This window comes from Schistocerca cancellata, chromosome 3 (assembly GCF_023864275.1).
Source record: "Schistocerca cancellata isolate TAMUIC-IGC-003103 chromosome 3, iqSchCanc2.1, whole genome shotgun sequence".
Lineage (NCBI taxonomy): Eukaryota > Metazoa > Arthropoda > Insecta > Orthoptera > Acrididae > Schistocerca > Schistocerca cancellata.
In genome coordinates this window covers 646,593,030-646,620,924 of record NC_064628.1, presented here as the reverse complement: position 1 = coordinate 646,620,924, position 27,895 = coordinate 646,593,030, and the positions used below count along the sequence as shown (strand labels likewise).

General features: G+C 44.4%; 1 protein-coding gene across 1 annotated transcript in view; it reads right to left on the bottom strand.

The window, feature by feature from the left end:
- LOC126175603 (uncharacterized) overlaps window positions 1-27,895 on the bottom strand; it is a 343,839-nt gene that overhangs the window by 61,153 nt on the left and 254,791 nt on the right. The window contains exons 4-6 of the mRNA XM_049922480.1: window positions 24,127-24,606; window positions 10,667-10,908; window positions 3,067-3,210 (exon numbers count right to left, since the gene is read on the bottom strand). Coding sequence (XP_049778437.1) covers window positions 3,067-3,210; window positions 10,667-10,908; window positions 24,127-24,606 — 866 coding nt within the window. The remainder of the gene's footprint in view (window positions 1-3,066; window positions 3,211-10,666; window positions 10,909-24,126; window positions 24,607-27,895) is intronic.

The window sequence follows — 27,895 nt, the reverse complement described above, 5'->3', positions numbered from 1 at the left end:
TGATATACAGGGTGATTCCGTGATGATGTTACAAACTTTCAGGAATTATGGAGAAGGTTAAAGGTATCAGTTTGAGGTAGCCAACCTGGTACGGAAACGACTGAGTCGAAAGTCATAAGCGAAAATCGTTCTGATACCTCTGACAATCTATAACTATATCTACATCTACGTGGATAGCCGGCCAGTGTGGCCGTGCGGTTCTAGGCGTTTCAGTCCGGAACCGCGCTGCTGCTACGGTCGCAGGTTCGAATCCTGCCTCGGGCATGGATGTGAGTGATGTCCTTAGGTTGGTTAGGTTTAAGTAGTTCTAAGTCTAGGGGACTGATGACCTCAGATGTTAAGTCCCATAGTGCTTAGTAAACCATTTTGTTTCTCCCTATGTAGGCCGACATCAACAAAATACTTTCGCGTTCGGATAAGAAAGTTGGTGATTGAAACTCCGTGAGAGGATTCCGCCACAACGAAAAACGGCTTTGTTTTAATAATATCCACCCCAAATCCTGCATCGTGTCCGTGACACTCTGTCCCCTATTTCGCGATATTATAAAACGTGCTACTCTTCTTTGAACTTTCTCGATGAATTCCGATAATCCTATCTGGTAAGGATACTCCAAAAGAGGACGGACAAGCGTATTGTAGGCAGTCTCCTTAGTAGATATGCTACATTTTCTAAGTATTCTACGAATAAGACGCAGTCTTTGGTTTGCCTTCCCCACAACATATTCTATCTGTTCTTTCCTATTGTTCATAACTATAATTCCGAGATATTTAGCTGCATATAGGGCCTTTAGATTAGACTGATTTATCATGTAATTGGAGTTTAACGGATTCCTTTTAGCACTCATGTGGATGACCTCACACTGTCTATTCTTTACGGTCAACTGCCAATTTTCGCACCATTCAGATATCTTCCCTAAATCGTTTTGCAGCTTCTTTTCATCTTCTAACGACTTTACTAGACGATAAATGACAGCATCATCTGCAAACAATCTAAGACCGCTGCTCAGATTGTTTCCTAAATCGTTTAAATAGATAAGGAACAGCAGAGGGTCTGTAACACTACCTTGGGGAATGTCAGAAATCACTTCTGTTTTACAGGAATACATGTACCGGTTCTGTACATACCTTAAGAGCGGCGAGCACTCTTTCATCTTCGATGATGTGAAACACATCTCAGCTACTGAACAAGTGCCCATAGCTGTTGAGGTACGCATTTTAGAGCCCGTGTTTACTACACTTCTTTTCTTCAGAATCGCATATTTTTTGTGGAATTTCAGGTAAGAAAAATAGATGGAGAACTCAGAAAAATGGGCTACCACAAGGCAGCGTGCTTGCACCACTATTATTCAAAATCTATACCAACGATCAACCTATCCCTGAAGGAACTCGAAGCTTTATTTATGCTGATGATTGCGCCGTCACTACTCAAGCTGACTATTTTGAGCCGGTAGAAGATACGCTATCAAAATCTTTGGAAGAATTCACTGATTACTTGAAACCTAATCCTGCCAAGACTCAGACCTGCTCTTTCCACCTGAAGAATAAACAGGGAAATAGATCCTTAAATATATCCTGCGGAGGCGTCGTACTCGAACATTATCCTACTCCCAAACATCTTGGAGTAACTCTGAATTGCGCGCTAACATATGAAAAGCATTGCCTAAACACCAAACAGAGAGTGGCAGCTAGAAATAACATAGTGCGAAAATTGACAGGTACATCATGGGGTGCTAATCCATGCACTGTGCGCTCAAGCGCGCTTGCTGTATGTTATTCCACCGCTGAATATGCATGTTCGGTATGGTACAAGTCCAGTCATGCCAGGAACGTAGATGTGGCTCTAAATGAGTCTTGCCGGATTATCACGGGTTTCTTAAGCCCTACTCCTGTGGACAAACTCCATTGCCTCGCTGGCACAGCTCCTCCTGAAATCAGACGTGAGGTAGCTGCGAAATATGAGAAAAGTAAGGCCACAAAGAAGGAAGCCCATCCAGTACATGGTCGTCAGCCCACACATCCTAGGGAAGAGCTTCTTGACAACTGCTGAGGCTCTCATCGAGAATCCACATACGGCAAGGATCTCGCGACGGCGGTAGAAATGTCGGTATCTGGGAGAATGGATGGCTCCAAAGGAAGAAGTTCCCCTTGGTCATTCGGAGAAGTGGTCAGTATGGAGGTCTCTCAAAAGATTACGATCAAACACAATGAGAGACAAGACCAGTCTGCGGACTTGGGGTTTCTCTGTGGACTCACTCAGTTCTTTGCCAGTGCCGCGCGGGATTAGCCGAGCGGTCTCAGGCGCTGTAGTCATGGACTGTGCAGCTGATTCCGGCGGAGGTTCGAGTCCTCCCTCGGGCATGGGTGTGTGTGTGTCTGTCCTTAGAATAATTTAGGTTAAGTAGTGTGTAAGCTTAGGGACTGATGACCTTAGCAGTTAAATCCCATAAGATTTCACACACATTTTTTTCTTTGCCAGTGTGGCGTTGAGCAGACTAACAGCCATTTCCTTTAGTGTTCCTCATCACCAACCACCTGCACCATGCAAGACCTTATGAGAACTACACCAAATGCACTTGAAATGTCCAATTTTTGGTCTTCTTTTGTGTAAAATTATGTCAGCACTTATATATTTTTTATATTTCTGTACTTTTGACACGATAAATAAATATTCTTGTTTTGGTCTATACTGCCACCTCTGACTGTAAAGATTTTGATATACATATTGTAAAAGCTATGACCACTTGTTCATCTTTGATACTGCCAAACACATCTCTTCCGCTGAACAAGTGCCCATAACTCTTAAGGTATGCACTTTAGAGACCATGTTTGCTAGATACTTTTTTCTTATTTTGGTCCGCTCTGCTACCTCCGGATATAGGGATTTTGATACTGTTTTCACTGACTGATTCACGAGGAAAGTTTGCCTATATGATTTGTTGCTACTACGCCAGACAACCAGTCCGGCCGTAGATACTTAAGCGCTACTTGTGCAAGGCCGGTGAATGTCTCCAGTTAGTAACTAAAACCAAAAAGGCAAATTGGAGCGGAGAAGTTGAAGTGGCTCACCCATTAAATTCGGGCGCGACCTCCGTGTCCGGGTTGGTGAGCAGGGGGGCCTCCGTGGTCGTGGTTGTCGTCGTGGTCGTCGTTGTTGAGGTGGTCGAGCTGCCTGTGGTCCTTGACGAGCCACGCCCTCGCGCAGCGGTCGACCTGTAGGGGCACGCGCAGCACTCTCGTCACCTTGAAACACGGAACTCTTCCGTCCATCACGCAAGCCGAATCCGACGACAGACGAACGAACTCCGAGAAGTAACGGCTCCATGTGACAGCGTCGAGTACAGAAAATGCAACGAAGGGTAAAATGACATCAGTGTTGAGATTCGCTGGCAACTTTGCTGTCTTCAGAGAAAGCAGAAATTACAGGACCTTGTGTGTCATAAACAGTGTGATGATGATGAGGTCTCATACTCCGAGAAGCGTAGGGGACGATGCGGGTGACCCGCACCGCTGTACTAGGAAGGTCCTAGCGGAGGTGGTTTGCCATTGCCTTCCTCCGACTATAATGGGGATGAATGATGATGATGAAGACAACACTACAACATCCAGTCATCGCGAGGCAGGTGAAAATCCCTGTCCCCGGCGGGAATCGAACCTGAGACCCCGTGCTTGCGAAGCTAGAACGCTACAGCGAGACCACGAGCTGGGGACATAAACTGGTCTCGCTGGGGACATAAACAGTGTAATGGGCACAGAATGTGAACAGAGTACACAAGAAATGAAAGTAGAAAGGTGCAGCGGAAATGAGATTATCGATAAACTTATCAATACTGGGCAGCCTGTACTGGAAGGAAAATAAGGCATGACGGACGAAGCAACAGGTGTATAAAAAGCAGACCAGCACAAGCAAAGAGAGGGTTGCTCACTAAAAGAAGTCAGCAATAATCAAACTTAGTTCCTAATTTGAGGATTAAATTTCTAAGAATGTAGTTCTATAGCACAGCATTGTATAGAAGTGCATAATACACAGTTGGAAAAACCGGAAAAGAAGATAATCGGTGCGTTTGAAATGCGATGATGCAGAAGGAAGTTGGAAAAATTAAGTGGACATAAGTAATGAAGTGTTTCTCCGAGGAAAGGGATATGTTGAAAACAATGATTAGAAGAATAGATAGGATTGGGTGAGATATAAGGCAATAGCTTCCACAGTAGTAGAGGGAGCCACAGAAAGCATAAACTGTATGAGAAAGAGAGACTGGAATATAATCAAGAAATAAAAGAGGACGCAGGGTGCACGAGGGTTAATGGTCAAGCTTTGATTATAACCTCGTAAAAATAAACTTACATAATTAATTTTTTATTTCTTTCTACACTAAACTCTCGCTAATCCGGCGCTCAGTAGTCCTGCCTCAAACTTCGTCGTTGAAGCAGAAATGACGCATACAATAATGAATTCTTGTGTGCATCAAAGTTGTTAATTAATGACGACGTTAAACAGTGTTACATATATATACTAAATTGTAAGAGTAATGAGTATAATGGACGGGGGCACTACGAATGTAGTGCGGGACAATACGTTGAGAATGTGGGTTTCGCGGGAGGCGTGCCAGAGATAAATCCCTGCAGTCGCGCAATCCTCTGTGTCCTCGATGGCGCAGATGGATAGAGCGTCTGCCATGTAAGCCGGAGATCCCGGTCGGGGCAAACATTTTCATCTGTCCCTCTTGACGTATGTCAACGCCTGTAAGCAGCTAAGGGTGTTCATTTCACTGTAATTTAATGCTACATATATTTAAATTTGTGGCTTTCTTTGCAGTTCAGTATCAAGCCTTCTAAAAGGAGACACTTTATGCTAGACTTAAAGCAGGAACTCGAAATTAGAGATAAGATGAAATGAGGTTCTTCGCAGAAAGCCGCCGCGCGGGATTAGCCGAGCGGTCTAAGGCGCTGCAGTCATGGACTGTGCGGCTGGTCCTGGCGGAGGTTCGATTCCTCCCTCGGGCATGGGTGTGTGTGTGTCCTTAGGATAATTTAGGTTAAGTAGTGTGTAAGCTTAGGGATCGTTAAGTCCCATAAGATTTCATACACATTCGCAGAAAGCCATTACTGCTGAGTGCAGTATTGGACTAGCAACTGTGTATGACCAAACTTTAACAGACGACGAGGTAATCAAACGCGTAGAGGAAAGTTATGACGAAAGTGACGAAGAAGAGGACACAGGAGTAGAGAACAAGAAGACATCTCACACTGCTGGTGCTGAACATGCACACATCTTCCTGGAATACATTATGTAACAGTAAGTAACGTGCAGTACCGAAGTAATGCTTGTACAGTTGTATGATAAAGCGTACTGCCGTCGCGTATTAGCATTGCGATAAACAGAAACTTGGAACATGTTTCATAGTCAGTGATATTATTATATGTACACACTCAGGGACTAAGTTTTTTATGAAAAATCATATTATTTCTGGATTTAATGAAGTACAATGCCTATACATTTACACTAAATTAAGACTCTCTCAATAACCTGGCACTTCCGCTAACTCGGCACTCACAAGTGCAAGGAATGGCCGGACCAGCAAGAGTTTAGTGTATTTATGTTTCTCTAGTTCCTTAGTTGCTTCTACTATCATTATTATTATCATTATTGGAGATATGGTCTTTGCAACTAAGTAAAAGGCTTTTTGTTTTTATGACGTTTCGTTATCACACAGGTATCGCTTGGAATTGGATCCTGCTTACACCATCATGTCCGATTTTCGGCGTTTGTGAGCACATTTCATCTAAACACTTCACTTTCACTGTGTCTTATTTAAAGTTTTTGTTGTTTCTATGTGATAACAAGATCCCATAGAATCCATACCGAAGATGCTTCTTAAATAGAAGAAAGCGAAACGCACGTGACATAAAAGCAAACAGCCCTCTGTTTAGTTGCATAAAAGAAACTGCATGTCCAAAAAGGTAAAAACGATCGTAATAATTATTGCTGCGCGGGGTAACCGCGCGGTATAGGCGTCTTGTCACGGTTCGCGCGGCTCCTCCCGTCGGAGGTTCGAGTCCTCCCTCGGGCATGGGTGTTTGTGTTGTCCTTAGCGTAAGTTAGTTTAAGTTACATTAAGTAGTGTGTAAGCCTAGGGACCGATGACCTCAGCAGTTTGGTCCCGTAGGAACTTACCACAAATTTCCAAATTTTCCAATTATAGTTATTTTGTTTGTTTGCACATAAACTGCCAGAAAAATTAATACACCCTTTTACAGATTTCCAATTCACTCAGAATCTGTTGCTGCAACAATGCATATGGAGTAGATGAAATGATTATATTTACAGATCAATAGCACAAGCGGTTCTGAGGTACCAGCTATTGACCATGCTGAAACACCCGTGGTGTAGTCTCCAGGGGCGGCAACGCAGGCACTGATTCGACATTTTGTCGATCGTACATACGGCGAATACTGTTGTGGGATACGTTATGCCTCGCTGCTCGGCCAGTTCACGTTGTTCTGTAACAGGTTTTGGCTGACCAGTCGCACGAGTCACTCCTTGTTCCATCATATACCACACAATTCTGGATTGGAGGCAAATCCTGGCATCGAAGTTGCCCAGGGAATCTACTGCACGTCGTGCAGAGCACGTTGAGTTTCTCGGACAGTGTGTGGGCGAGCATTATCCTGTTTGAACAACACGTCACCTTTCTGCTGCAGAAAGGCAATGAACAAATCTAGCAACAATCTGCGCGTACCGAACGATGGCTAGCGTCCCCTCTATAAACATCAAAGGTGAACGCGAGTTGTAGCTTATCGCAACCCAGACCGTAAGGCCTGCAGTGGGGCCAGTATGTGTTGGACGAATTCAGTCTATGAGACACGCTCTCCAGGTCTATGTCGTACACGCAAACGTCCGTCACCTGTGTGCAGGCAGAATCTGTTTTAATAGCTGAAGACCACAGTGCGCCCACCATCTTCCCAGTGATCCTCTGACTGCACCAATAGAGCCGTGCACGTGGATGCTGTGGCTTGTGTGGAAGATGGGTTAGAGGTGTGCGTGCCCGTAGTCCCCACTGCTGATAACCGGTTCGTAACAGTTCGTGTTGACACGTCTGGGCTCACAGGCCCTCTTATCTGTGCTATGGCAGCTGTTCGATCTGCCACTGCTGCCCTTACAGTACGACGATCCTGGGGGATGTCTGTGCCACGTGGACGTCCAGAATCTCGTTGACGAGCTTAAGAACGTTCACGTGACCACTACCAGCACTGCACAACTGACACAGCACGTCCAGCTTGAGTGGCAGTTCTTCGAAAGGGCCATTCCCGCCACTCGGAAGAACGCAATTTGACCCCTTTCAAATCGCTAACTTGTTTGTAGGAAGCACCAGCGTGTCTCCGTGGTATGGTTGCCTGCTTCAGGCACGCCACGCTGAGCTGTCTCCGTGGCATGGTTGCCTGCTTCATTCACACGTCTGCGCCACGCTGAGCTGTGAGCATTCTCTATTAAAGAGTAGACACAGATGCGCTCTAGTAGATATGTCACTACCGCTATTTGTCGAAGGAGGACGCTGAAACCATTATCATTACATCTACTACCTCCAGGTGGCATATACCGTCATCGCATCAGAATCGACGTCGTCTTTCCAGGTGTACTAATTTTCTTTCCGACAATGTATATTTGTCTGCAGCCGTGGTTCACATTGAAATTTCCGCGCAGTCCATTGATAAGTGGAGATGGAGTGCTCCATTTTATTTTGGTTCCTCTAGCAATGTGTTACTGTACTGTGGTGAGGAAATTTCAGTGTATACTGGGAGTGCAGACATATACGTACGTACAAATAAACAAAAAGTTAATTAGGGTATTTCCTTTTTTTCTAGGTGGTAATTAAAACTTTATGGTTTTTCTTATTCAGTTTTCTGACGAGATGCGGACATCAGCCGATATAGTATTGTTGCACGGAATAACTGTTTAAACTCTTTATTTTGAAATTAATTCCAGACAGCTATATTTGATGATGCTTATTTCGAAGCTCTGATGGATCCACATCAGCCACATCCCATTACATCCAAATAGCGGCACAACCACAACTACCTACATCTTCACAAGTATGGAATTGGCAACATTAACCGAAAGACCAAATCGAACACTGTCATGGATACAAAATATCCACGTATACATGTATAACTCCGACGTAACTGACAACAGTCGTTTTGCGTGTTGTGTTGCTAGTTACTCTGCAGCTACACATTTATACCTGTTTATTTAGAAAAACTTCTCCCAAATTAGGCCGTGAAGGCCCAATGGTACCGACCGACATCCGTGTCATCCTCAGCCCATAGGTGTCACTGGATCCGCATATGGAGAGGCGTGTGGTCAGCACACCGCTCTCCCGGCCGTATGTCAGTTTCCGAGACTGGAGCCCCTACTTCTCAATCAAGTAGCTCCTCAGTTTGCCTCACAAGGGTTGAGTGCACCCCGCTTGCCAACAGCGCTCTGTAGACCGGATGGTCACCCATCCAAATGCTAACGCAGACCGACGTACCCACCATATTGTTCAACTTGATGTTTCGATGTTGCCAATTCTATGCTTGTCAAGATGTACAGAGTGATTCCATGATGGTGTTACAATCTTTCAGGGGTAATGGAGAAGAGTAAATGTACCAATTTTAGGTAAGGGATCCTGATCTGCAAATGACCGTGTCGAGAATAAACGTACATCGTTCTGATACCTTTGACAGTGGAAAAGCTTTGCTTTGCATATTTTGAAAGGATGCGGTATGGAACAAAAGAATAAAAAGAGTCCAGTAAACAGGGGCTCCGAACTTCATACCTTAGCAGCCATGGGCACTTGTTCATCACTTCTATTGTGAAACACATCTCTTCTACTGAACAAGTGCTCACAGCTCTTAAGGTTCGTATTTTACAGCCAGTGTTTACTAGATAACTTTCTCTTGTTTTGGTCCAGATTACGTTCAGATAGAATATGAAAAGCAAAGAGCTTGCTATCGAAGAAGCCCTTTGGCAGAGGTATCAAAACGATTTTCGCTTATAACTTTCGACTCTTTCGTTTCACAACTCTTCTCCATCATACCTGAAAGTTTGTAACGTCATTACGGAATCACCCTGTATATTTTGCCGGTGTGCGGTAATTTGATTGTCACGGAATGTGCCTGATCGATCACCGAGCAAGGCGGCACAGTAGTTTTTCACACTGAACTCACACTCGGGTGGACGGCACTTCAAATCTCCGTACGGCCACCCAGATTTAGGTTTTCCGCGATTTCCCTAAATCGCTTCAGGTAAATGCCAGGCTGGTTCCTTCAAAAGGGTATGACCGATTTACTTGACCATCATTTTGTAATTCGAGCTTGTGCTAGGTCTCTAATGGCCTCGCTGACCGACAGGACGTTATGCTCTCAATTTTCTTTCCTTTCTTTCTTCCTTCGGAATCGATCATAATAAATGAACATAATGAAACAGAGCTACTTGGAATTAATTTCAAAATAAAGAGGATAAAGAGTTGATCTATGCAACAATAAAATTTCGTGTTTATCCCTCGTAAGTTATAAGAGTCGAGGGACATGAAAGGCATGAAAGGGAAGCAGTGATTGGGAAGGGAGTGAGACAGGGTTGTAACCTATCCCCGATGTTATTCAATCTGTATATTGAGCAAGAAGTAAAGGAAACAAAAAAAATTCGGAGTAGGTATTAAAATCCATGGAGAAGAAATAAAAACTTTAAGGTTCGCCGATGACATTCTAATTCTGTCAGAGACAGCAAAGGACCTGGGAGAGCAGTTGAATGGAATGGACAGTGTCTTAAAAGGAGGATATAAGATGAACATCAACAAAAGCAAAACGCGGATAATGGAATGTAGTCGAATTAAGTCGGGCGATGCTGAGGGAATTAGATTATAGAATGAGAGACTTAAAGTAGTAAAGGAGTTTTGCTATTTGGGGAGCACAATAACTGATGATGGTCGAAGTAGAGAGAATATAAAACGTAGACTGGCAATGGCAAGGAAACCGTTTCTGAAGAAGAGAAATTTGTTAACATCGAGTATAGATTTAAGTGTCAGTAAGTCGTTTCTGAAAGTATTTGTATGGAGTGTAGCCATGTATGGAAGTGAAACATGGACCATAGATAGTTTGGTCAAGAAGAGAATAGAAGCTTTCGAAATGTGGTGCTACAGAAGAATGCTGAAGATTAGATGGGTAGATCATATAACTAATGAGGAGGTATTGAATGGAATTGGGGACGAAGAGGAGTTCGTGGCACAACTTGACTAGAAAAAGGGATCGGTTGGTAGGACATGTTCTGAGGCCTCAGGGATCACCAATTTAGTATTGGAGGGCAGCGTGGAGGGTAAAAATCGTAGAGGGAGACCAAGAGATGAATACATTAAGCAGATTCAGAAGGATGTATGTTGCAGTAGGTACTGGGAGATGAAGCAGCTTGCACGGGATAGAGTAGCATGGAGAGTTGCATCAAACCGGTCTCTCGACTGAAGACCACAACAACAACAAGAATTCCTGTGAAATGAAGAGATCAGCACGTCAAAGCAATCAGATGATTGCTGATCCAAAACATTTGCATTAAAAATTTTCTGTTACAGTAATAAATAGAAACATTCCGTTTGTACGAGGATTAGCTCTCTAGAGATCCGAGTCGGGAGTAGGATACCTGGGCGTAGTGACGAGTTGCTCCCGGCGGCTGCCGCGGGCGCGGTCACGGCTGAGGGTGGCGGCAGCCTCGCTTTCCTGGAAGGACACGCCCCCGCGGCGCGAGCTGCCGCCCCCGGACCTGCGACTGCTGCTGCCGCCGCCACCGCCGCCTCGCTGTCTGGGGCCGAACGTCGCCTCTGGCTCAGCCGAGCTGCCGCCGCCGCCACGTCTGCGGCCGGTGTCGAATCTCGGAGGTACTACCTGTAGGGTACACGGTGGTCATTCCAGGCAAGCAGACCATTCTACATCTACGTACATATTCCGCAAGCCACCGTACCGTGCGTGGCGGAGAGTAGCCTGTATCACTATTACTCATTTCCTTTCCTGTTCCACCCGTAAATACAGGGTGATTCAAAAAGAATACCACAACTTTAGGAATTTAAAACTCTGCAACGACAAAAGGCAGAGCTAAGCACTATCTGTCGGCGAATTAAGGGAGCTACAAAGTTTCATTTAGTTGTATATTTGTTCGCTTGAGGCGCTGTTGACTAGGCGTCAGCGTCAGTTGATGCTAAGATGGCGACCGCTCAACAGAAAGCTTTTTGTGTTATTGAGTACGGCAGAAGTGAATCGACGACAGTTGTTCAGCGTGCATTTCGATCGAAGTATGGTGTTAAACCTCCTGATAGGTGGTGTATTGAACGTTGGTATAAACAGTTTACAGAGAATGGGAGTTTGTGCAAAGGGAAAACTTCTGGACGGCCGAGAACGAGTGATGAAAATGTAGCACGCATCCAGCAAGCATTTGTTCGCAGCCCAGGAAAATCGACTCGCAGAGCTAGCAGAGAGCTGCAAATTCCACAATCAACTGTATGGAGAGTCCTACGAAAAAGGTTAGTTATGAAACCTGAACGTCAACTACCCAAGGCGATGGATCGGCCGCCAGGCAGCCCGTGACAGAGCACTTCATCACTGGCCTCCAAGAAGCCCTGATCTTACCCCCTGCGATTTTTTCTTATGGGGGTATGTTAAGGATATGGTGTTTCGGCCACCTCTCCCAGCCACCATTGATGATTTGAAACGAGAAATAACAGCAGCTATCCAAACTGTTACGCCTGATATGCTACAGAGAGTGTGGAACGAGTTGGAGTATCGGGTTGATATTGCTCGAGTGTCTGGAGGGGGCCATATTGAACATCTCTGAACTTGTTTTTGAGTGAAAAAAAAACCTTTTTAAATACTCTTTGTAATGATGTATAACAGAAGGTTATATTATGTTTCTTTCATTAAATACACATTTTTAAAGTTGTGGTATTCTTTATGAATCACCCTGTAGAGTGAGAGAAAAAACGACTGTCTTTATGCCTCCGTATGAGCTCTAACTTATCGTATCTTTGTGCTTCTTACGCGAAATTTTTGTTGGCAGTAGGCAATAGAATCGTTCTCCAGTCAGCTTCAGATACCGCTTCTCCAATATTTCTCAGTAGGATTCCTTGAAAAGAACGTTGCTTTCCTTCCAGGGATTCCCTTTTGAGTTCCCGAAGTATCTTTGTAATGCTTGTGTGTTGTTCGAACCTACTGGTAACAAATGTAGCTCTGAATTGCTTTGGCGTATTCCTGGTATGCATCCCAAACACTCGAGCAGTACTCGAGAGTACGTCGCACCAGCGTCCTATATGCGAACTCCTTTGTAAGCTTATTTGTCCGTCGCTGACACAGAAGACCGCAAACCTTCTTTCCTTCCCGTCTGGGCAAGCTGTGCAGTGACTAGAGTACATGTAAAGCTTACTGCGACAGGGTAAATGCTAGCTACAATGATGAAGTCGATAACTCGATTGTAATATTGGCATTTTAATCTGATATCCCCCACAACTGACAAAATTTACAAAAAAAAAAAAAATGCGAATTTCTTTGTCCACCCATACACTCCTGAGAATGGCACATTAACAATTTGCAATTACACGCACCTATTAACGGCAGCTGCGTTGATAAATACTCGGCACCTCGCAAGGATAACTACTAGATCAAGAAAATTAGGTAAGTTGTTGGAAGTGGTTAAGCGTTGGTGAAAATCTCGCTTCTGAGCACACAAAGAGCTCTAACCGCAGAACTGCACCGAATACGCTTTGGTGTGCTGCGATACAGACCGTATATCTCCCTTAGAAGACGATGGCCAAGACACCGTCTCCAAGTTCGTACCGCTCGATAGCTGAAGGCAAAGTCTACTCTCTCCACAATTCTCCCGTCTCCCACGTGTACGAAAACGTGGCGGAAGAATACTCAGTTTCGGCCAATGTCGAACGCTCTATCATCGCCGAAATCCCTCCAACGGCATTTCTGAGATCTACCCAATGATCGAGTAGGTCATAACGCCCCTAGGCAAACGAAATTCCCGTCGCCACGTGTTGCCCAGCACAGGTGGCTCCGGATGCCGGACTATCCCGCAAAAGCGCCGTACAGTTCCGCATTTCCGGTGACCGCTACCTGCCGCCCACGGCGGCCCGGCGAGTTAAGGCCAGCTGCAGCCTTTATATTCCACAATTCTCAACTTCCAACACTTTTCACCAACGATTTAAGTTAGTGACTTAATCATGTAGACATGCAGGGAATACTGCTCGAGAGTGCCTCATATTTATCATAATTCAATAGAGTAATGACCTGATGCCCTTGCCAGTCCATTTATTATTAATACTAATGTTGGTAAGCTAACGTGTAAGTGCTCATGTCCTGGCACCTTACACCTTTACAGATGAACCACACTTTCCTAGAATTTTCCCAATAAATCGGAGTCGACCATTCGCCTTCCCTGCCTTAATCCTCACATGCTTGTCCCATTTCATATCGCTTTGCAACGTTACGCCCAAATATTTTAACAACGTGACTGTGTCAAGCAGGACACTACCAATGCTGCATCCGATCATACGGGTTTGTTTTTACTATTCATCTGCATTAGCTTACATTTTTCGACATTTAGATCTAACTGCCATTCATCACATTACCTAAAAATTTTGTGTAAGTCATCTTGTATCCTCTTACTGTCACTCAACTTCGACACCTTACCGTACAGCACAGCATCATCAGCAAACAACTGGAGATCGCTGCCCACCATATCCGCTAAATCATTTATGTACATACAGAACAACAGTCCTATCACAATCCCCTGGGGCACTGCTGATGACACCCTTGTCTCTGATGAACACTCACCGTCGAGAATAACATACTGGGTTATGTTACGTAAGAAGTCCTCAAGCCACTCACATATCTGGGATCTTATTCCTTATCCTCTAACTGCTAATTAAGCCTGATAAAGACACTAGTAGCCGGCCAGTGTGGCCACGCGGTTAAAGGCGCTTCAGTCTGGAACCGCGCGACCGCTACGGTCGCAGGTTCGAATCCTGCCTCGGGCGTGGATGTGTGTGATGTCCTTAGGTTAGTTAGGTTTAAGTAGTTCTAAGTTCTAGGGGACTGATGACCTCAGATGTTAAGTCCCATAGTGCTCAGAGCCATTTGAACCATTTTTGACACTAGTACCCATAATTAATATCTTAACCAGGTATTCTTCGGGTGCGCTCCTCTGCCTCAGTGGATAAATTGGCTGGCCGTCACAGTCGCATCGCGTGACTTTACCACTCATTAAGACATTTAAGACATTTATTTGTTGATTTTAGTTTATGGAACAAAACTAAAGTGGATTAGTATCAAATAAACTGTGTTACAGATGAAAATGGTATTTCATTTCCATATAATTACAAATCATTTTTGGGTGAAGCATCTTACAACATAGTGCTACACAGAGAGAAACTTTACACCTTGCTCGCCAATAAGATTGTCTCTTTCCGAATGCCTCTTTTGGTGCATAATCTTCATCACTTTGTTGATCTTTTCTTCGTTGTTTTTGACAAAAATTCTGCAAATGGAGTCACTTTTCATGTTAACGTCCAGTTGATGACGCCTATTGTGGAGAGGAAATGGCCAATTACTCCGAGAGACTAATCCTGAATTCCTGGCCATTTGGTAGCTTTGGAACTAAAAATCGCTCCACGCCTCCAAATTCTAGTTGTAAACCATGACAATACATGGCTTTTGTGTGATGCCCATGTATGAAATTGCTTCTTCATATGTCCGATATCCCCCCATGAACCATGGACCTTGCCGTTGGTGGGGAGGCTTGCGTGCCTCAGCGATACAGATAGCCGTACCGTAGGTGCAACCATAACGGAGGGGTACCTGTTGAGAGGCCAGACAAACGTGTGGTTCCTGAAGAGGGGCAGCAGCCTTTTCAGTAGTTGCAGGGGCAACAGTGTGGATGATTGACTGATCTGGCCTTGTAACACTAACCAAATCGGCCTTGCTGTGCTGGTACTGCGAACGACTGAAAGCAAGGGGAAACTACAGCCGTAATTTTTCCCTAGGGCATGCAGCTTTACTGTATGGTTAATGATGATGGCGTCCTCTTGGGTAAAATATTCCGGAGGTAAAATAGTCCCCCATTCGGATCTCCGGGCAGGGACTACTCAAGAGGACGTCGTTATCAGGAGAAAGAAAACTGGCGTTCTATGGATCGGAGCGTGGAATGTCAGATCCCTTAATCGGGCAGGTAGGTTAGAAAATTTAAAAAGAGAAATGGATAGTTGAAGTTAGATATAGTGGGAATTAGTGAAGTTTGGTGGCAGGAGGAACAAGACTTTTGGTCAGGCGAATACAGGGTTATAAATACAAAGTCAAATAGGGGTAATACAGGAGTAGGTTTTATAATGAATAAAAAAATAGGAATGCGGGTAAGCTACTACAATCAGCATAGTGAACGCATTATTGTGGCCAAGATAGACACAAATCCCACGCCCACTACAGTAGTACAAGTTTATATGCCAACTAGCTCTGCAGATGATGAAGAAATTGAAGAAATGTATGATGAAATAAAAGAAATTATTCAGGTAGTGAAGGGAGACGAAAATTTAATAGTCATGGGTGACTGGAATTCGGTAGTAGGAAAAGGGAGAGAAGGAAACGTAGTAGGTGAATATGGAATGGGGCTAAGAAATGAAAGAGGAAGCCGCCTGGTAGAATTTTGCACAGAGCACAACTTAATCATAGCTAACACTTGGTTCTAGAATCATAAAAGAAGGTTGTATACATGGAAGAAGCCTGGAGATACTGACAGATTTGAGATAGATTATATAATGGTAAGACAGATATTTAGGAACCAGGTTTTAAATTGTAAGACATTTCCAGGGGCAGATGTGGACTCCGACCACAATCTATTGGTTATGAACTGTAGATTAAAACTGAAGAAACTGCAAAAAGGTGGGAATTTAAGGAGATGGGACCTGGATAAACTTACTAAACCAGAGATTGTACAGAGTTTCAGGGAGAGCGTAAGGGAACAAATGGCAGGAATAGGGGAAAGAAATACAGTAGAAGAAGAATGGGTAGCTTTGAGGGATGAAGTAGTGAAGGCAGCAGAGGATCAAGTAGGTAAAAAGACGAGGGCTATTAGAAATCCTTGGGTAACAGAAGAAATATTGAATTTAATTGATGAAAGGAGAAAATATAAAAACGCAGTAAATGAAGCAGGCAAAAAGGAACACAAACGTCTCAAAAATAAGATCGACAGGAAGTGCAAAATGGCTAAGCATGGATGGCTAGAGGATAAATGTAAGGATGTAGAGGCTTATCTCAGTAGGGGTAAGATAGATACTGCCTACAGGAAAATTAAAGAGACCTTTGGAGAAAAGAGAACCACTTGTATGAATATCAGGAGATCAGATGGAAACCCAGTTCTAAGCAAAAAAGGGAAAGCAGAAAGATGGAAGGAGTATATAGAGGGTCTATACAAGGGCGATGTTCTTGAGGACAATATTATGGAAATGGAAGAGGATGTAGATGAAGATGAAATGGGAGATATGATACTGCGTGAAGAGTTTGACAGAGCACTGAAAGACCTGAGTCGAAACAAGGCCCTGGGAGTAGACAACATTCCATTAGAACTACTGATGGCCTTGGGAGAGCCAGTCCTGACAAAACACTACCACCTGGTGAGCAAGATGTATGAGACAGGCGAAATACCCTCAGACTTCAAGAAGTATATAATAATTCCAATCCCAAAGAAAGCAGGTGTCGACAGATGTGAAAATTACCGAACTATCAGTTTAATAAGTCACGGCTGCAAAATACTAACGCGAATTCTTTACAGACGAATGGAAAAACTAGTAGAAGCCGACCTTGGGGAAGATCAGTTTGGATTCCGTAGATATATTGGAATACGTGAGGCAATACTGACCCTACGTCTTATCTTCGAAGCTAGACTAAGGAAAGGCAAACCTACGTTTCTAGCATTTGTAGACTTAGAGAAAGCTTTTGACAATGTTGACTGGAATACTCTCTTTCAAATTCTCAAGGTGGCAGGGGTAAAATATAGGGAGCGAAAGGCTATTTACAATTTGTATAGAAACCAAATGGCAGTTATAAGAGTTGAGGGGCATAAAAGGGAAGCAGTGGTTGGGAAGGAAGTGAGACAGGTTTAAATGGCTCTGAGCACTATGGGACTTAACAGCTATGGTCATCAGTCCCCTAGAACTTAGAACTACTTAAACCTAACTAACCTAAGGACAGCACACAACACCCAGCCATCACGAGGCAGAGAAAATCCCTGACCCCGCCGGGAATCGAACCCGGGAACCCGGGCGTGGGAAGCGAGAACGCTACCGCACGACCACGAGATGCGGGCAAAAGTGAGACAGGGTTGTAGCCTCTCCCCAATGTTATTCAATCTGTATAGTGAGCAAGAAGTAAAGGAAACAAAAGAAAAATTCGGAGTAGGTATTAAAATTCATGGAGAAGAAATAAAAACTTTGAGGTTCGCCGATGACATTGTAAATCTGTCAGAGACAGCAAAGGACTTGGAAGAGCAGTTGAACGGAATGGCTAGTGTCTTAAAAGGAGGATATAAGATGAACATCAACAAAAGCAAAACGAGGATAATGGAATGTAGTCGAATTAAGTCGGGTGATGCTGAGGGTATTAGATTAGGAAATGAGACACTTAAAGTAGTAAATGAGTTTTGCTATTTGGGGAGCAAAATAACTGATGATGGTCGAAGTAGAGAGGATATAAAATGTAGACTGGCAATGGCAAGGAAAGCGTTTCTGAAGAAGAGAAATTTGTTAACATCGAGTATAGACTTAAGTGTCAGGAAGTCGTTTCTGAAAGTATTTGCATGAAGTGTAGCCATGTATGGACGTGAAACATGGACGATAAAGAGTTTAGACAAGAAGAGAATAGAACCTTTCGAAATGTGGTGCTACAGAAGAATGCTGAAGATTAGATGGGTAGAACACATAACTAATGAGGAGGTATAGAATAGAACTGGAGAGAAGAGAAGTTTGTGGCACAACTTGACTAGAAGAAGGGATCGGTTGGTAGGACATGTTCTGAGACATCAAGGGATCACCAATTTACTATTGGAGGACAGCGTGGAGGGTAAAAATCGTAGAGGGAGACCAAGAGATGAATACACCAAGCAGATTCAGAAGGATGTAGGTTGCAATAGGTACTGGGAGATGAAGGAGCTTGCACAGGATAGAGTAGCATGGAGAGCTGCATCAAACCAGTCTCAGGACTGAAGACAACATCATCGTCATCATCATCATCATCATCATCATCATGTTCGATATATATATACGAGGAACAGCGAAGGAATTATCTTAATGGGACGGAAATCCGTAGGTGTGATGTACATTTACAGACAAACAAATGAATACAGTTTCAGAAAAATTGAATAAATGTAAATGTCGTGTGACTAGGGTCTCCCGTCGGGTAGACCATTTGTCGGGTGCAAGTATTTCGATTTGACGCCACTTAGGCGACTTGCGCGTCGATGGGGATGAAATGATAATGATTAGGATAACACAACACCTAGTCCCTGAGGGGAGAAAATCTCCGACCCAGCCGGGGAATGATATATTCAAAAAACGAACTTCACAATTTGAGCAACTCAATAACGCATTAGTCCACCTCTTACCTTGGCAAGCAGTTATTCTGCTTGGCATCGACTGATGGAGTGGTTGGATGTACTCCTGAGGAATATCGTACCAGATAGTGTCCAATGGGCGCGTCATATCACCACAATCTCTAGCTGGTTAGACGGCCTGGCCCACAATGCCGCAAACGTTCTGAACTGGGGAGCGATCCGACGAACTTGGTGACGAAGGTAGGGTTTGACAAGCACGAAGATAAGCGGCAGAACCTCTTGCCGTGTGCGGACGGGCATTGTCTTGCTGAAATGTAAGCCCAGAACGGCTTGCCATAAAGGGCAAGAAACGAAACGAAGAATATCGTGAACGTACCGCTGTGCTGTAAGAATGCTGCGGATGACACCCCAGACCATCTCTCCTGGATGTCAGGCATTATGGCGGGTGACAGTGAAGTTGGTACCCACTGCTGTCCAGGCCATCTTCAGACACGTGTTCGCTGCTCATCGGGGCTCTGTTCGAAGCAGTAATCTGCAGCGATCCTGGGCTTACGTTTCAGCTAGACAATGGCCGCTCGCGCACGCCGAAAATTTCTACTGCTTGTCCTCCTGCTTCTCAAACCTTACCTTGGCCAGCAACATTGTCGGATCTCTCCCCAAATCACAAGGTTGGAGCATAATGGACAGGATTTTGACGACCTAATGCGGTGAATGCCAACCCGAATAACTGCTTGCATGAGGGCCAGAGGGGAACCAACGTGTTATTGAGCTGCTCAAATTGTGAAGCTCGTTCTCTTTAGTAAATCGTGAAATTTTTTTAAAATTCTAATCATGTGTTTGTGTACATGAACATTACTTCTACCGATTTCCTTCCCATTCGGATAATTACTTCGTGGTGCATCGTCTTGTTTGTGTGTGTGTGTGTGTGTGTGTGTGTGTGTGTGTGTGGGACTTTGTGTGTCTATCGCTTTGGAATAGCAATGTTTCCAGTAGAAGAGATGTGTTTCACAATAGTGAACATGAACAAGTGGTAAATGCTCTTAAGATATGCATTTTAGAGCCCAGAATTACCGGGCATTTGGTACATTATGATGTTTCATAGTATCCAATACTTTTTTTAAAAATTCTGTATAGATCAGGAGTGACTAAGATTTCGGCTCGCGGGCGTTATCTGGCACGAGTGCCATAGCAATCAACTTCGCTGCACATTTTCCCCAGCGCCAAGCCATGGTGTCTGAGCATGAGGAGGGGAAGACGAGGAAACTGGGAACGCGTCGCATTTAAATGGCACCATAGTCCCACTGCATACAAGATGGTTTTATGTTTCACATTTGCCAACAGTATCACAGACAAAACAAGTTTTCAGTGTTATTTAATTATTCTCGGTGCGATTAAGACATAACTTTTATGTGGTACAAACAGTTCCCGAACGGATAAACGCAGACAATTTCACAGATTTTCGTACTCAAGTTGGAGCGTAATCGTGACATTTCGTTTCGTAATCGAGAAGAGCACCTTCATACAAATATATCGAGCGAAATACTGTAGCACTTTGCAACTTCATTGTGGAGACGTGAAAACTCTCTCTGAGGAAAGCAATGTCGGTGTCCTGGACAATTTTAATATAAAAAGATTTGTCATAGAAACCTGGGCTGTCTTGCAGATCAGTCAGTTACATATGCACAGGCGCAGGTGTGCTTTCAACTGAAACGGCAAACGGTCTCGAAACAACTCGAAAATAGGCAAAACGTTTAGGAAACTATCTTTGTAACTCTTTCAATGCCACAATGAATTCTTCAAACTGCGCGTTTTCTTTATCGGCAGTGTGTTTAGGGAGCTGGACTGTGTTTATCAAAATGTGTCACTCCTGCAACGCTATAACGCGGTTTTCTTTTTACGATACCCCATCAAATCAGAAGAATTTGTCCCTCATCTTGCAATGTCTTACTTAAAATGCGAGGTACGTAGTCCATTCTGGATGTTCTAATATTCTTTCCTGCATTGCTTTTTCCTTCATAAATTCAAGAATTACGAGTTTTAAACCAAAAAATCGTTCCAAGTCTGCCATCTGATTTAACCAACGTTCTTCGCTGTAATATATAAAGTCTCCATACTCTTTGTTCAGTTGCCGGCCGGTGTGGCCAAGCGGTTCTAGGCGCTTCAGTCTGGAACCGCGCGACCGCTACGGTCGCAGGTTCGAATCCTGCCTCGAGCATGGATGTGTGTGTTGTCCTTAGGTTACTTAGGTTTAAGTAGTTCTAAGTTCTAGGGGACTGATGACCTCAGATGTTAAGTCCCATAGTGCTCAGAGCCATTTGAACCATTTTGATTTTTTGCTCAGTTCCGTCGAAAAAATTGCAACTGACATTGGAATAATACGTGCGACATCAGAAAATTTACTACCCATATCACCAATATCTTCACTTGCTGCATGCCTGATGTACATAACAATGAATCCTGTTTGTCGATCGCTGTAATTTTCTGCTCTTTCACTGTCAACCGAATCTTTAAATTTTTTCTGGATGGTACTTTAATACCGTCTCCTAGCAAATTTTCTGTACTGGTCGCTTATATATTGAGAATTTTCATCCCTCTCTTCTGCCGAGCAAATTCATTTTAAAAGCTTGTGACGATAGATCGCTAGACTGCTCCTTTAGGGCAAACATCCAGTGGACCTGTGAACGTCCTTTATACCACGAAAAAACAGCGAAAGATAAACAGCGCAGGCAAAACGATTCTGGCGAACCGAAGAGAGTTGTGCCGACCCCAGAATGCCGCACCGCAATGCTAAGTGAAATGTCGTGCTGTACCTAGACGACGATTAGTTTGCCTTCAGAAAAGGTAAAGGTAGGAGAGAGGCAATTCTGACATCGTAATTGATAATGGAAGCAAGACTAAAGAAAAATAAAGAGACGTTCGTAGGATTTGTCGACCTTGAAAAAGAGTACGACAATGTAAAATGGTGCAAGATGTTCGAAATTCTGAGAAAAGTAGGGGTAAGCTATATGGAGGGACGGGTAATATAGAATACGTACAAGATCTAAGAGGGAATAATAAGAGATGGGCGACTACGAACGAAGTGCTCGGATGAAGTCTTTCGCTCTACTGTTCTATCTGTATATTGAAGGAGCAATGATGGAAGTTAAAAAAAGGTTCACGAGTTGAAATTCAAAGTAAAAGGATATCAGTGATATGATTCGCTGATGACATTGCTATCCTGAGTGAAAGTGAAGAAGGCTGAATGGAATGCACAGTCTGATGAGTACAGAATGTGGTTTTAGAGTAAATAAAAGAAAGGCGAAAGTAATGAGAAGTAGCAGAAATGAGAACAGCGAGAAATTTAACATCAGGAATGATGGTCACGAAGTAGGTTAAGTTAAGGAATTCTGCTACCAAGGCAGTAAAATAACAATGACGGACGGAACAAGGACGACATCAAAAGCAGACTAGCAATGGCAAAAAGGGCATTCCTGGCCAAGAGAAGTCTACTAGTATCAAACATACACCATAGTTTGAGGAAGAAATTTCTGAGAATGTACGTCTGGAGTACAGCAGTGTGTGGAAGTTAAACACGGACTATGGGAAAACCGGAACAGAAGAGAATCGAAGCATTTGAGATGTGCTACAGACGAATGTTGAAAGTTAGGTGGACTGATAAGGTAACGAATGAGGAGGTTCTGTGCAGAAACGGAGAAGAAAGGACTATGTGGAAAGCAGCGTGAGATAGCCGCGTGGTCTACGGCGTCTTGTCACGGACCGCGCGGCTCCCCCGTCAGGGGTTCGAGTCCTCACTGTGTGTGTGTGTGTGTGTGTGTGTGTGTGTGCGTGTGTGTGTTTGTCGTCCTTAGCGTAAGTTAGTTTAAGTTAAATTAAGTAGTGTGTAAGCTTAGGGACCGATGACCTCAGCAGTTTGATCCTATAAGACCTTACCACAAATTGCCGGCCGGAGTGGCCGAGCGGTTCTAGGCGCTACAGTCTGGAACCGCGCGACCGCTACGGTCGCAGGTTTGAATCCTGCCTCGGGCATGGATGTGTATGATGTCCTTAGGTTAGTTAGGTTTAAGTGGTTCTAAGTTCTAGCGGACTAATAACCTCAGAAGTTAAGTCCCATAGTGCTCAGAGCCATTTGAACCATTTTTTACCACAAATTTCCAATTTATTTATTTAGCGTATGGCTCATAACATTACAGTAAAAATTACAGAAACAACACGATTAAAAAAAATCAAATTTGTATAAACAGAACAATAAATAACAGTTTGTATGTAAGGACACCACCAATTGTAAATGTACACTCACAGGAGAGCAATCACAAAGAAACGTCCAGGTTAGATAATATATAGTCGATTGCCTCTTGGGTCGCCATTAGGAAATCCTGTGGGTCACCCTCATATGCCCTTAGTTGGCATTCCTGCACGATGTGTTTGACCGTCTGACTCTCAGGGCCACAGTCGCAAGCGGCCGAAGGAAGTTAACCCCATGTGTGTAAGGAGTCGGCGCATCTCCAACAGTTGGTTCTGATGCGATTAAGAGTTGACCAGACTTTGCGAAGGCAATCAAATCCTTTTGGTTTACTAAAGATGCATGGCATACTGTGGCCGTTTACTGCTGTTCTGTTCTCCCGTTCCTCTACAAATTTCCAAATATGTGGATAACACTGATAAGGAGACGGGACGGGATGATAGGACATCTGTTAAGAAATGGGGGAATGACTTCCACGGTACTAGAGGGAGCTGTAAAGGGCAAAAACGGTAGAGGAAGAGAGAGATTGGAATAGATCCAGCAAGTAATTGAGAACGTAGTTTGCAAGTGCTACTCTGAGATAAAGAGGTTGGCCTAGAGAGGAATTCATGGCGGGCCGCATCACACCAGTCAGAAGAGTGATGACTCCCCCCCCCCCTCCCCAAACAAAAAAAAAAACAAAAAAGAAAAAAACAGAAAGAAAAGCGAGTCCTTCCGGGAAGGAACGAGCAAAGACAATAAAAAGTTCCTGGCAAATTAAAACTGTTTGCCGGACTGACACTCTAACTCGGGACCTTTGCCTTTCGCGGGCAAGTGCTCTACTAACTTTTTTTTTACCAACTGAGCTACCCAAGCACGACTCACGCCCCCTCCTCACAGCTTTACTCCTGCCAGTACCTCGTCTCCTACCTTACAAACTTTTTAGAAGCTCTCCTGCGAACCTGGTAGAGCACTTGCCCGCGAAAGGCAAAGGTCCCGAGTTCGAGTCTCGGTCCGGCACACAGTTTTAATCTACCAGGAAGTTTCATATCAGCGCACACTCCGCTACAGAGTGAAAATCTCATTCTCTAAAGACAATAAAGGCGGAGCCTTGGCCGGACCATCTTCGCACGCTCGTCCCGAGTGAAATTGGCACGGCGTGGCCGGCCTTGGTATAGATAATGAACAGCAGAGGGCCTATCACACTTCGTTGAGGAACTCGAGGTGTAGTTTCGACTTAACTGGATGAGAATGGAAGTGGGCAGCACGAAACGGTGCTTTGCAGTCTTACCCTTTCTTGAGTGGAAGGTGTCTCCGGAGCGGGCGCCGCTGTAGTAGTAGTGGTAGTGGTGGTGGTGGTCGTCGTAGTGGACGGCTCCGGCGGAGGCGCAGGGGGCTCGGCGACAGGTGCGGGGGCGGCGGTGGGCGGCGCGGCCGCGGGCCGCCTGCGGCTGGAAGACGAGCCCTCGTAGGTGCCGCCGGACAGTTCGCTGCTGGAGGCGGTCGGAGAGGGGCGGCGGCGGGTGTACGAGGTGGGCTCGAACGCGACGGCGGCCAGGTCTGCGTCGCTGCTGGGCTGCGGCCGGCGCCGGGTGGGGGCCGCTGACTCGGGGGCGGCGCCCGGCGCCTCCACGTCCCTGCGGCGCGCCGCCACCGCCGGCGCCGGCGCCGCCGCCGAGCGGCCCTTCTCTGCAGAGGGGCGCCGCGAGACGAACTGCTGCGTCACCGGAGCGATCACCGAAGACGCCGCCACCTGCTCTACCTCCAGCGACTGCAACAACGGGACTGTCTGAGTGCGCACCAAATAACGCGATTCATAGACACGGGTTCACAGGTAGATGCCGTGTTTCTTGACCCCGCAAGGCGTTCGATACAGTTCCCCACAGTCGTTTAATGAACAAAGTAAGGGCATATCGACTATCAGACCAATTGTGTGATTGGATTGAAGAGTTCGTAGATAACAGAACTCAGCATGTCATTCTCAATGCAGAGAAGTCTTCCGAATTATGAGTGATTTCAGGTGTGCCGCAGGGGAGTGTCATGGACCGTTGCTATTCACAATATATATAAATGGCCTTGTGGATAACATCGGAAGTTCACTGGGGCTTTTTACAGGTGATGCTGTGGTGTATCGAGAGGTTGTAACAATGGAAAACTGTACTGAAATGCAGGAGGATCTGCAGCGAATTGACGCATGGTGCAGAGAATGGCAATTCAATCTCAATGTAGACAAGTGTAATGTGCTGCGAATACATAGAAATATAGATCCTTTATCATTTGGCTACAAAATAACAGGTCGGCAACTGGAAGCAGTTAATTCCATAAATTATCTGGGAGTACGCATTAGGAGTGATTTAAAATGGAATGATCATATAAAATTGATCGTCGGTAAAGCAGATGCCAGACTGAGATTCATTGGAAGAATCCTAAGGAAATGCAATCCGAAAACAAAGGAAGTAAGTTACAGTAGGATTGTTCGCCCACTGCTTGACTACTGCTCAGCAGTGTGGGATCCGTACCAGATAGGGTTGATAGAAGAGATAGAGAAGATCCAACGGAGAGCAGCGCGCTTCGTTACAGGATCATTTAATAATCGCGAAAGCGTTACGGAGATGATAGATAAACTCCAGTGGAAGACTCTGCAGGAGAGACGCTCAGTAGCTCGGTACGGGCTTTTGTTAAAGTTTCGAGTACATACCTTCACCGAAGAGTCAAGCAGTATTTTGCTCCCTCCTACGTATAGCTCGCGAAGAAACCATGAGGGCAAAATCAGAGAGATTAGAGCCCACACAGAAGCATACCGACAATCCTTTCCACGAACAATACGAGACTGGAATAGAAGGGAGAACCGATAGAGGTACTCAGGGTACCCTCCGCCACACACCGTCAGGTGGCTTGCGGAGTATGGATGTAGATGTAGATTAACTGAATTCGCAACTGCGAAGAACGACAACCATCAGCTATAGAACAGAATGACGACAGTGAGCATTCGTGCCGGACCGGGACTCGAACCCGGATATCCCGCTTATCGCGAGCGCCTTACCATTTGGCCATCCGTGCACCACTCACGGCCAGACCCAAATTTCCATATGTCATCAACCATGCGTCTACGACCTGTACTCCTACATCCATTATGTACCAGGGTAATCCCAAAAGTAAGGTCTCCTTTTTTTTATAAGTACATAGACCTGTTTATTTCTACAATGGTTTACATCAGTTTACAGCTTGAACACTTAGCTATTTTTCCACATCACCATTTCTTTCGATGCCTTTTTGTAGACGGTGTGTTCGTTTTTGAATGCCCATGTCATACCAGCTCGCCGCCGTGCTGTTCAGAAAGTTATGAACCTCTTCTTTCACCTCGTCGCCGGAGCTGAATCACTTTCCGGCCAAATGTTCCTTTAACCTAGGGAACAGGTGATAGTCACTGGGCGCCAAGTCATTGGTGATTATGTTCCACTGAAACTGTTGCAGGAGAGCAACGGTTTGCCGAGAGATGTGTGGGCGAGCGTTGTCGTGGGGAATGTGTACGCCCTTGCTCAACATTCCTCTTCTCCGGTTCAGAATCACCCGTTTGAATTTTTCAGAGTCTCACAGTACCTGTCAGCGTTAATTGTGGTCCCAGCGATTCATCTGCGAATACGCGGTGAAAGAAGAGGTTCATAACTTTCCGAACAGCATGGCGGCGAGCTGGTATGACATGGGCGTACAATAATTACCTCAGCATCTACAAAAATGCATCGGCAGCAATGGTGATTATGTCGAAAAATAGCTAAATGTTCAAGCTGTAAACTGATTTAAACCATTGTAGAAATAAACAGGTCTATGTACTGATAAAAAATAGGAGACCTTACTTTTGGGTTTACCCTCGTATATTCCCGTGCAGGTCAGACGTTGTACTTTTAAGTCGTTTGCCCACTATTGGCAGATAAATACGATATTGCAGTGCCTGTATTATTCTGATTACGATTCAAAGTTCCTTTGGCAAAAGTGATTGGTTTGTCATATTCTGTTCTTCTTCCATTAAAGTACTTACTATACGTATTACTAACTTTTACAGCTAAGATACCGGTAACCGAATATATCAACAATTCAGATTAGGAACTTGTGTCTGCATCACAGATAATGATTTTTTATTGTTTTTTATTGTAACAATTAATGAATCAGCATCTCAATGATAATTATAACTTTATTTTCAGATGATGTTCTCATTCTTGGAAGTATCCCTGAGCGACCCTTAAAGGAAACCTAATAAATACTTGAAATGTTACATCACCGTATTCCACATCATCAACCGCTCCTTCACACTCCTCAGCGGAGACTTTAGTATTGGTAGTATCTTTAATTTTTTGACTTCTAGCTTTATAGAGGTTTCTTGCTCGTTGATGTAACATCCCGCCTCAAATCAGTAGGAATAAGCTTTATAAATGGTCATTCGTGATGGCTACCACACAATAGAAGAAACTGCTTAGAAAACTCAAAGGTATAATGGAACAGAGGAGGAGTAGAGATGTACTCTGAGGAAGTACACTTGCTTTTCGATAGGCATTTTGCATAGATCATTGAGTGACAATGGCAATCTGAAAAATTCAAGGAGTCAGTTGCTACAGGGATCCTACGATGGCAAAAAGAAGTCTTGGGCCTAACAGGCTGCTTTATTAATGGAGAGGACTCAAGAAATTGTCGTAATCCACCATCATGTTATTTTAAAATGACAGAATCAGAGAGTCTACATGATTCCGTAAAGAAAAAAGTTTGCTTCTTGCTACATTTCATGATTATAGGCCAACGCGAAGTATCCTATAGGCTTTGATGTGCGAGTTCAAGTATCAAATTCGTTGACATAAATGGCCTGATCTTCTTTCTGATTGAATTGACTTGCAAGCTCAAAGTTTTTACATTGTCAAGGAACCGAAAATCTTGATAGTTGACAAATATTTGAACTTGATACATTTACCCGTTCCTGAGAAAAAGGGTTCTTAACGATCGGACAGACAGATAAACAGACAGACAGATGGACAAGAAAGCTATCCTATAAGGGTTCCGTTTTCATGGATTGA